The sequence below is a fragment of the Morone saxatilis genome, unplaced genomic scaffold, assembly GCF_004916995.1.
Source record: "Morone saxatilis isolate NCDOM2014 unplaced genomic scaffold, NCSU_SB_2.0 Contig11, whole genome shotgun sequence".
In the NCBI taxonomy this organism is placed as follows: Eukaryota; Metazoa; Chordata; class Actinopteri; family Moronidae; genus Morone; species Morone saxatilis.
In genome coordinates, this window is record NW_023339663.1 from 10,896,826 (window position 1) to 10,908,725 (window position 11,900).

Here is an 11,900-nt window from a genome sequence, read left to right on the forward strand (position 1 = left end):
CTCCCACTGATAATAGTGATTCATTATGGTCAATTCAGTTTGAATAACTGGTGTTTGTCATGAACTGAACAACTCCATTAGTACCTACTCGCATGGCTACTGTAGCTGGTGAGCTACTGAGTTCTACTCTAGGGGTAGGCAACGCAGAGGCACATGTGGCTTTTTAGCCCCCCTCCAGTGGCTCCCTGTGGCTTTGCAAAAGAAAATTATAGATTGAAATAACTATTATTTTTTTACATTTTATACATCATGCTTGTAGTGATTGCTACATTCCCCAATTGTAAAAAAGATTGTAGCCATTACACACTTAATAAACATGGCAGAAAATGGCTCTTGTAAAGTAAGTAAAGGCTGCTAACCCCTGCTCTAGTCAGTCACAATAGTTTTTACAGCTAGATTGCTGTCTGTCAGCAAGCAAGCAAGCTCAGTCATGAAAATAGTTTTGTACCATGCAGTCCTGCCTCATATTTGTCCGCAAACCATGCCTCTTGGAGCAGTTCATATTTTGGCAGAGCAAGGTTAAAAGTTCACCACAGACCTCAATGTGAAAGACTTGCAGGAATTTACTTAGCCCTCGTGAATTTCGTGGGAGGTTTTATTGAAATTAATTAATTCCACTGTACAATTCCTTATCGTCATAAATGCTGGTGTGACCATGCCTACAGGTGACCAAAAAATGTTTTTATTTTTTTATTTTTATTATTTAGCCTGCTTCTGAGATTTATTAACCTATGCAACAATTATAGTTGCTCCAGTACCAAGTTTCTGATGATGAGGACACCACTACAAACAGAAAAGCAAACATGACAGCAGTAAAAATGTAGTTGAGGCAAAAAATTTAGTGTTCATAGTCAATACCAGAGAATCTTCCATCTTGTCAGCTGAATGGTTTCTGTCATTGCAGCATTGGAGATGTACATCTTCCTAAACATAGCCTTGGCTGTCTATCATTGTCTGTGTCACCATACCTAAAGCTATTTATTCTGCTAATAATGTCAGTCTTGCTGCAGTGCAACACTGAAGCATCCTGTGGACTTATATGATGAGTTGCTATATGAATGAAACCTGGGATCTTATTTCAGTAATACCAGTTTATATTTCTGTGAGTATATGTGTGTGTGATGTTGTCCAAATCAAAACCAAGATGCAGGGCAATGAATCAATAAAGACACTTTTTCACTCTTCGTCTCCACCTGCACATCCAAACACCTGAGAGACTAAAGAACTTACTTGAGTCCTGGAAGTAGATGTCATTGCCATTGTAGGCATTTTTTAGCTTGTTGGTCATGACACGAAGAGCCATGATCTGCTGTCGTATCAGTGTGTCGGGCCTGGTGATATCCACATCCACCTCTGGGTTGTTCACCTGGTTGGTTAGACCCTCCTTCACCACTTCAGGGAAATATCTGGACACAATGACACACCAAAAACTAAACTCACCAAATATCTCCATGCAGTATGACAAAACCTCTGGTTGACCATAGGGTTTAGACGATAACAATGTTATCGTCCATATTTGCTTGATTTCACTATAGTGTGCAATCCCAAAACTGTGAGAAATAAAAATAGTACAGTCTCTACAAATTATTTAAATGCAGCATGAGTCACACTATCTGCAAAGCTATCTGCTGTGATAGGATGATGATGGCTGACAGAAATCAACACACATGCAAATATAAAAAGGCAACACACATCTCACATTTCAAACACAAATAGCTGCAAATTAATGAAATGTTTGTTTACGCTGCATATCTGTGGAGAAACTGGTGAATGTGTCTTTCAATTTGTTTGTGCTAATTTGTCTGCAGTGGTTTTTTTAATGTACCGGTAGTCAAATTAGTGAGGAGGTTTTCTTCGGTTATTTAGTTATTTTCTTAAATTTCTGTGGATTGAGCATCTCTGCCCCCAAAGTCATGCAGTCAAATTACAGAGGTTACAGAGCTGACCCAGTTGTTTTCATTTGCCATTGTGTTTGCATTGTTAACCTCTTATGTAGCCATTGTTTCCATATCTTTTGGACCAGCACTTTGTGTATTTGCTTTCTCCACAATACCACACATTGGTCTCTTCTCTAGAAATTGTGGAACCTGTGTAAATATCTCATAGGGAACCGGCTGAGAACTCACAAAGTAGACTAACTGAAAGACAGAATTATAAGAGCTAGTCAGCTGCTTAAATCAGACAAAACACAAGTGTGTAATCAGGCTTAATAGTCTATTTCATGTTGGGAGTGGCGGCACTTTGCTACAGAGAGCCCTTAACATGCCTGCTTTTTTTAACATAATAATTCCAAAACAATTTAACTGCTGTGCAATGAAAATAATGAACTGCATGAGAAAGGCAACATGCGCTCGCAAAGGTCGGAGTGTATCATTTAATTAAATTAAAATTGTGCATGTGTGTTAATGACACACTTTACCCATTCGTTTTGTATTTAATTTCAAACGTTTCATACAAAGTGAAGTAAAGAGTGTGCATAGTTTGTGTTTAATTAACAGGGGAATCCAGTGATTTCATAATACACTCCTAACATGGTGGGACTTTTACTGACGTTTTATTATCTCTGGGCATTCAATTTACCTACCAGATTTAGAGCGATGCTTAAAAATGGTACTGGCACCAACAAGAGAATTAACATGCCTTTTATTGCACCATCTGGTGATTTTGCTACTTGGAGAAGGCCAAAGTGAGAGGGTGATATATTTTCTCTGCCAGCGTCTCTGGTTCACTGTCACAGAAAACAACTCACTGTCCAATCTACTGTACAGCTCAGCGATACTCTACACGCTGCAGTGGTGATAAGAGGTGCTGGAAACTCCAGTCCTCTGGGAATTAGAGCCTCAGAGCTTATATAGAAGTTCTCCATATAAGCAGTAACCATTGTACTTACAGACAGTGTGTTAATCTGGGAACACAGTGTGGTTATTTTAATCCCTGGCAGGCAAAATGTGATAACCGTAGAGTGGGGGTGACTTTGCTGTGGTTATAAAGAGTAGCAGGAGTCCTCACCTGCCCTTAGTGTGGCTGTTCCAGCACTGCTCCTCGTCAGACTCTGCGAGCTTGCCCTTGGCACAGATGTCATCTGGCAGGTTGGACCAGAACCTCTTGGACTCCTTCAATTTCTCTTTGATGTCAATCACCTGCCATGGGCCAAAACAGAGAACAGAAATATATTAGGTTGATAATTTTCTATTTTAAAAGCTGACAAGTGATGGTGAGAAGTGAATCGACTGTAAAGTAGTTGTGCCTGTAACAAAAAAGTACACACTACTTATGTAGTTGTCAGAATTAATATTGAATTGATTTTCATATTTTCAAATAAAACAACTTACAAAAACACAATCAAAGAAAAATATATTCAAATATTTGTTTAATATTGTATTTTACTATATATAAAAAAGGGGGGAAAACAAAACATAAAAAAACAAACTTGAATTCAGAAAGCTCCAATAGTTCCACCTCTGCCTATGACGATTGTGGTGATTGTGTCATTAATGTGGCAACAGAAGTTTGTGTAGTTGCACATTCCCTTCTGTTCATTTATTCCATCGGGAGAGAAGTATTATTGGACTGCCTAGAGTTCTTTTTCTTTCCATTTTGCTTCTTGTCCACTTCCATCCATATTGTGATTCATACAAGACAGACTTGGGGTTTCGAATTTGATATTTGGCATGAGCGGTCACCCCCCGACTGATTCCATCTGGACTCAGCAAGACGTTTGAGCGGGTGAATAAAAAAACTTGTACAGAAGCACATTGTATTTCTTTTGTCATTTTGATATAGTTGGTAACAATCATGAAGACAGAGAACACGGAAGCCTAATAAATCTGAAGTGGTAAGATATAAGGGGTTTCCTTTTTCAAGTATGCATGTGTAAATATATTGGAAAGGAATATGCTCACAGGAGAGCAGGATGACACACAATGTAGAGGCAGCATAAGTTCAATGATAAATAATATGCTCTTTCCAGATTACAAAAAAGTCCAAAACTGCAGGCACATTTAGGTGCAGCGTGGAGGATTAGTACATCTACACAAAAAATGCCATAGTGAGATGAGGAACACAGGTGATCTTCTGATTTAAACTCAAAACAAACCGAAAATGATATTATATCCTGCATCCATAAAACAAACTGAAGCCACAAACTGAACCCTGTTTCAGACAGGTGATGTATTCATTGTGTGTGTGTGTGTGTGTTTGTTAAAATACATTTTGGCAAGAAACAGCGTTGTTCATGGGTCACGACCTTCTCTGTGAAATTCTATTGCTTTCAACAGTGTCGCAATTTTTTCTGTAAATTGTTTTGGACTTGAACCAATTTCAGCGGCTGAATTCTTCAAGGCTCTGAAAAGCATAGAGAGTAAAATATCTGTCTCAAACAATTTATTCCCATATATTTCACAAACAACATCTGATTTAATGCAAAGCCCAGTGCCTCTATTTTTATTCTTAGTTATATTAAAGCAGAGATGCCAAAGTATATGTGGATGGATATATTTTACCTTAGATGAAACTCTGTGATATTAATAATTGTTGCTCTGTGTAGAAGTTATCTGCCCTGGCTAAAACCTTTCACTTATTTGTAAATACATGTTAATACAATAAATGTACCTACTGCAGATATAATTTAAAAAGTAAGTGACTATTTGACAAAACAACCTCAACTCAAGATCGACTTACTGCCCTTTTCTGGATATTTTAACCTTATATGAGTTCAGTAGTCATAAAATATAAACCCGGTGTTATGATTGAAAGCTCCAGAAAAGGTTTGTTTGCTTTACTTTTAAGCTAACATGGAAAAGAGTCCTAAAAGGTGCGATAGATGAAATCATAACAGCTACTGAGCTTGTATGTCAACAGAGCCATCTCTATGACAACTAAACAAACTTCATCCGAGAATGAAGAACTTATGATAACATGGAAAGTTCCCTAAAAAGCTACTAAGTGGATCTAGAGATAAGGTTATTTGGTCAAACAACTATTTATTCAATTAAAAAAGAAAGAAATGAAAAGAAATAATTAGTGACACATTCATAAAACACTTTTGTCAATAATACTATGAACTGTATGTGTGAATACAATTACTTTGTACTTAGCAATAATCAATTACAAAACTAGTCTATAATAACAAAGCAGAAAAGAGTTGAGACTATACAGCAAAATTATTATATTATTATTGTATCAGAGAATTTGTATTAGCAAATTCTGACAGATCTGTGTTTAACACCTGCAGTCTATCACATTAATCTATATACTCCTACCCCCTTAACTTTGCCAGATGTACTGCATAAGTGTACTGGGATTAATAAATGTCATCATTTTGCCGCATTGATAGCTGATCAGGTTTCATTTAATTCTTTCCCCAGTGGTAACTGTTCTGTGCATCTTTTTACACATGCAACCTATTAATAGATTGGCACAATGTGTTAATGCTACACTTCTTTGAGGTAAGGGTAAGGGTTGCACTTAAGCTCCTGTTTTATGATACATTTGGAAGTAAATATCTACAGCAGATTCACTCAAATACATAGCAAAGCTTAGTTGTACTAGTGCAGAGTGTGTCAAAAGGAATAAAACAACTAAATTAGTTTTTCAGTTATCAGTAATTTGCAATTCACCCTTTTCTAAATTACGTATAGTTATTGTTGTAATGCTGGCCAGGCCCCAAACCAAAAAATGAGCAGGGAAAGAGCTACTAACATTACCCTAAACTCTACTGTTGTAGCATCTTGGCTCCCACACAGTGGATTTGTCAGTCCGGTATCCAAAAATACCAAAATAATGTAGGCTTTGGAAGTAACAAACTACTGTAGGTTGTAATCTAGTTAGCCTGGCATGCTAATGTTTGCAGTTTATGTTAGTGGGGACAAACACACTGTTTGATCCTTACACGTTTGCTCCAAACTCATTGCCAAATATTGCCCTCACTACATCCATATACACACCAAAGATTGATGACCCATAAACAGAATCACTAGTTGGTAAGGAGTTCAAATCTGTCAATCATGTCAGCTTTTAATCATGGGTGTGGGCTGTATGTTGAGGAAGCGTACGTTGTGGTTGGCGGTCAGTTTAGGATGTGAGACTGACTGCTTTGCTGTTTGAGGCGGGTGGAGAGACAGTCGAGTGGGAGCTATCGCATTAGCTCTTTCAAGCCTGAGGTATTAACCCAGTGAGCGGCAACATTTCTTTATCTTGGCTTTGGCTCACAGTAGCCTGTGGTTCATTCAATAAAGCCTTTGCTGAATAGAGTAAACACCTCATACAGTATAAATTAACTCTGCTTCTTGAGGGTGCCAAGAATTTGACAAGTTATATAACCACTTCTCATTACACTAAATATTTAACAGTGTTACACATCTGCATGTGCCAGCTGTTGTTCTGAAAATTATCCCTCACTGAGACTCAAAATTTAATTTAGGAAAGAGTAGGAAATAGAGAGGTCAACTTTGTGGTTATCTAATAAAAACACTACTCATGAAGGACCATTCAGGCCTTCTCCTATTCCCTATTCCAGCTATACCTGGCATTCTGAATGACGTGGCAAACTGATTTTGAAATTGTTTCACTGGATTTACATATTTTAATGGATTCATCTCTCTGTACCAATTTCTTAGACTTATTTTATTGGACTTCTTATACCGGATTTGCTACATTAGTATTGGATCCGTTATAATCCTATTGTAGAATTATAATCCCATTGCTGTACTTTGTATTTCTACTAACTGTTACAACTTTCTGTCCATGTTTTGCAATCTTCACTTCCTACCTACAGCTACTGCACTCCCTGCCATATGACGAGGAAAGATCTTCCTTTAAATTTGTCCTCCAAAAACTTTTTTTTGAGGGGGGTTTGGGGATTTTCTCCCCCCTGCTTTAATAGAGAGCTTATACTGGGTCAGGAACTTGCTGTTGTGGGCTTAGACAGCGTATTGAGACAATGTGTGTGATGCTGGGATAAACAAACAAACCTGATTTGACTGCAAGTCATATAGTATGTTGCTCCATAGATAATGTGATATGTTTCATGGTTAATGATACAGACATCTTTAGCTCCATTGTATATGTCTATTTTGAATACAAAGTCACAGAAAACACTTGTTTTTGATTGGCTAGCTTGTTTACTGTTTCTAAACACCTCAAATATAGTTCCAGTTAACAGTTTAGCCACTATTCTAAATGAATCTAGCCAGATAATCAGACTGAACTGCCATTTTGTCACTCATAAAATTATTCAGCCTGACGCTGTGTTCATATTAGCATTATTGGTGTTGGGAGGGTGGTTATTTTTGATAAAAGAGTATAAAAGGGCAGTAGGTCTGTTTACTGTATTCTGTGTTGTTATACATGCACTTGGATGCTTTGTTCTTTTTTTCAGGAATAAAAAATGATTATTCTAAAATCAATTAAAAACAACTGCTTATTTATTCTTGACCCTGGGCTTGGAAAGTTGAAGCCCCTGTTACAAATGCACATGGACACCAGTATAGCTTCCCTGAAAAAAGAAAACATAAAAGAAACATATTAAGCGCATACATTTATAAGTGGACACATGCATTCATGCACACACACACACACACACACACACACACACACAGACGTGCACGCACATACACACAAGCCCTCATCATGTCCTAGTTACACTGGGGATTGGGAGAGTGCATACAGTGAAGCCTCGGGTCTTAACAGGACATGAAAGGGCCTGCACCAACAGGATGCCACTGCAGGAGACTGCCCTCACATTTGATGTGGTAATCCTGTCATGGGTACACCAAAGCTGGTTAGGTTTAACACACACTGGTGTGGCTCTGATTCATGATGGCCTGCAGCACACTGGCACTGACAACAAAATATGGATCAGATCAGAACTTGCTTGGTTATTTTGCTTGCATTTTAAAATTTAACCACAGTAATGTGACATTGACATGGTCCATTCTGACAACCAAGTCTCTGCAAACAGGAATATTTCTAGGTAAACTGCATGGAGGCAGGAAGAAAGGAAGGAAGAAGGTAAGGAAGGAAGGATAAGTCATAAACATACAGATAAATAAATCCATTAGTGATTTATTTGGAAATTTATGCCTATGAAAGTATTATGTGGTGTATTCTGTATAACATAATGTGCAGTCCACATAAACAGTGTCAAGAGTTCAGTATCCACAGTAAACAAACACTTGTTCATAAATAAATGCAAACACACACAGATAAACAAAAAAGAACACATACACACACTGTACTGCGGGTGAATTGTGAAAATCTTACGATGAGTCTTTACATGAGCGCCCAGAGCGGTGAGTCTGACTCCATCTAGAATAGTTACTGCTGAACCTTCAGTGTCTCTCTTCGTCTCACTGGTAGCCCTGAGTTCACTGCTGCACTGCTTTACCTCCAAATAACTGATAATATCAACCACAGGTTCATTGGTAAAAATAGCACAGTGATACAATTTTTTCTCAGTTGGAGACATTATACCTGTTAGATTTCAAATTTAAGATTATACACACAGTTGTCAGTTTATAAGGTATGTCATAATCTGCAAAACAGATATGATGTTAAACGGTTTATACAGGTTATGGATTTATAAAAGAAATGCAATTTGCGTGTAGTCATCTTATGCAATGTTGTTTGTTGACAAATTAGCCTGAATAACACTAGCATTATCATAACCCAATAACTACACTCACACATGGCCAGTGCCTTTATTGCAAGATAAGGTAATTTATCTAATAAGTTAGCTGCAGATTTATGATTAGCCAGTGGGCAAAGGTTCCTGTGCCTGCACTGAGCTTTCAAGTCTGGCCCCCTTGTAAACATTTCTCCTCTTCATATTGGCTGTATAGGTAATTGCTCTACAAAGGCATCTCTTAACAGGCTATGTGGAGAGGAATGATGCTAATAGTGACCCCTAATTCTTTCAACAGACATATGGCACTGTGAGTGTTGTATTATGATACTTGAAAAATCTGAACCTCTCTTTTCAGAGTTTTCACTGCTAGCATTTTCTGTTGAAGATATGCTGAAAATCAGATTTTGGTGAGCTCACCCTTACAGTACATTTTAAAATACTACTCACTCGGGGTGATCTATACAATGAACTAACACCAAATAACAAACAGCACCTTGTGACAACACAAAACAAGGTCCTCAAAACCTTTAGTTTCAATAGCCAAAATACAACAAAACCTATGAATGGACTTCAACCATTCTAATATATTCCAAACTTTCCTCCGTGTACTGCCTGAATTAAAGATTTTATTCAAACAAATCTTTACCCCAACTTGCCTCCTTGCTGAGTCCTGGAAGTGGTGTCAAGTGGTTGTTGATCTATCAGAGCATGTAGAGCACCCTCGAGCAATGCATGTTAATGTAGGTCCAGTAACTCTAATTAGCACTTTCACAGGTCAGATCCACCTCCTTCATTTTCAAATAACAGTCATACAGTTGACTCTAGAGAGCAGTGATCTAACCTTATTAAACACAGAGACAGTTAAACAAAGCGGAAAGAACTGAATCAACTTATCCAAGTCCAGCTTCTCATTCTAATCTTTTTTTATTTCTCTTATTGGGAAGTCCTTTTATTATTTGAACGTTGTAAGTATATAAACATACTTTCTGTCAGTCTTTAAACTGCCTGGTTGTCACTGTTATAGTTGTAAATAGAGTGGAAGTGGAGCTATAGCTCACTGAAGCAAGGATTAAACACTGTGATTGGCCCCTGCTTACGTCTCAGTTAACTGCAGTGTTTCTCTACCCAAGAGCACACTTGGGCCATTAACAAAGCCAATCTTAATCAATTTCACAAAAACAATGTGATCCCCTATGACTCACTGTGTTTGAGAAGAAAGCATTAATCGCAACCAAAGCACGCACCGCTAGCTTGTCAGTCCTGTCAAATGACTCATACAAAACCTGATTTTGGGAAGAATGAATAATAATAAGATTAATTTCATTTTAAATAAAACAACGTCTTCTAAAACACAAAAAAGAAGCAGATGGCAAAGTGGTGAAATGCAATGCACGTTACTTTTTCATAAAAGGGGGGATACTGGGAGACAACTCTACCTTCACTTGACAGGCTCCCTAATAGAAAAAGCCCAATGCCCCTCTGATCTGAGTCTAGACAGTGCAACAGCCATACGGGCCTGGCAAGACGATCTCAAGGTGTGTTCAGGCTCATGTTGATTTAAAAGCCCAGAACGTGGTTTAAATACTAACAATAGAATTAAAATCAATACAGATTTTCAGAGGAAGCCAGTGTCGGAAGGCCAAAATGGAGATAATGTGTTTCCTCATTTCAGACCCAGTAAGAAGTCTGCCTGCAGCTTTTACGACTATAGTTGCAATCTAGAAATACTCCACTACTTTTCAATTCAATTCAATTTTATTTGTATAACGGCAAATTTTATCTTAGCACGTTTCAAATAGATCAGGTCTAGACTGTACTCCTTATAAATATTATTCACAGAGATCCAACAAGTTTCCCACCATGAAATCCCACTTTAAAACATGAACGCTGTGAAAACAATCAAGACAGGGTGATATGAAGACACATATGATAGTGTATTGAATATTTAAAGGAAAATAAACAATATATTTAAGTTTTGGTTGAGAGATTTGTGTAATGTGTGTGTCTCTTTCTGGTTTGCAGTGGGACGGGCTCAGTTAGACAAGGGTGATGTCAGTTACTTCTATGCAGCAATCAGAATTTACGTGATTTCTTCTAGCAATAGCTGTTAATATTTGTAAAGCACATGGCAATGATATTTTCATGGGCATCGTTGTTGAATGGATAAAGCAACATATTGATGGTCAACAGTATTTTGGCCTTTAGTATTCATATATCTTGAACGAGATCAAGGCCATGCTTTTTGACAGAAAGACCCCAGAATAGATAGGCCTATTGTAAGTAAGGACAATAGCCAGATGTAGGTTTAATAGCATACTAAGTATGGGATAAAATCTGGACTGCATGGCTATTCTGTAGTGCATTAAAAATCTATTATTAGTAAATTAAGGGTTATTATTTCAGCAAGGACTATTGCCCTTTTTGCATTCTGGTGTCTTTCAAAGAGAGACGCTCCTGGGTGTTTATTTCTGAGATGGAATATGTGTTTTTCTACGGGGATATAATGCTCTAATGCTGGAATCACTGATGAATCAGAGCTGATGGGACGAGGGAGATGCTTTGGTGCTAACCACAGTGCTCAGAGGCAGAATTTTCTAACTGGCTCATCCGATGACATGTACAAGGTAGCAGCGAGAACCAAGGTAATATGCACAGAGAGAAATCTAAGAGCTCAGAAGCCTGCAACTCTCTGGCCTCAAGAATATTAAATATGTTTTGCAGTTAGACATGAAAAGGGATGGAGAAGAGAGTCCTGCCCTGCTGCTGTAGTGTTGTATGACAGGACCAAGAGAGTGCAGGAGCTTTAGTACTTCGCTTCACATAGACGAGAGCAGTTATCACATCCAGATGTCAAGTTGTGGGGAGCAATGGCTGACATGGGAAATAAAAAGCTTAGGCTGGTACAAGTTCTTTTAAGGTGGATTCCAGTAGGCAGCAAATCGAATGTCATGTTAGTAGATGGGAGCAGGATGGTACAATTAGGTGAGTCTGGCAGAGAATACTGCAACGGTAAATGGCATTGCCGTCCAAAGTTAAAATATTTTAACTTTTTGCCATCCTCCATGATGACAAAAAGCTGGATGTTAGATAGGTCGCTCACACAAGAAGAAAACATGGGAAATCTGGACAACAAGATACTAATAATTAGTAAATTACATAAAACCATAAACACAATATAATTTTAGTTAAAGGGGAACTTGGCAACTTTTTCAGCTTAATAAACCCGTTTAGAAATCATTTGGATGGTTAAATGGCCTGTTCCGGTGAAAATTGT

General features: G+C 37.9%; 1 protein-coding gene across 1 annotated transcript in view; it reads right to left on the minus strand.

The window, feature by feature from the left end:
- gpc6a (glypican 6a) overlaps nucleotides 1-11,900 on the minus strand; it is a 127,817-nt gene that overhangs the window by 5,506 nt on the left and 110,411 nt on the right. Inside the window, exons 7-8 of the mRNA XM_035652098.1 lie at nucleotides 3,010-3,140; nucleotides 1,231-1,406 (exon numbers count right to left, since the gene is read on the minus strand). Of these exons, the coding sequence (XP_035507991.1) occupies nucleotides 1,231-1,406; nucleotides 3,010-3,140 (307 nt within the window). The remainder of the gene's footprint in view (nucleotides 1-1,230; nucleotides 1,407-3,009; nucleotides 3,141-11,900) is intronic.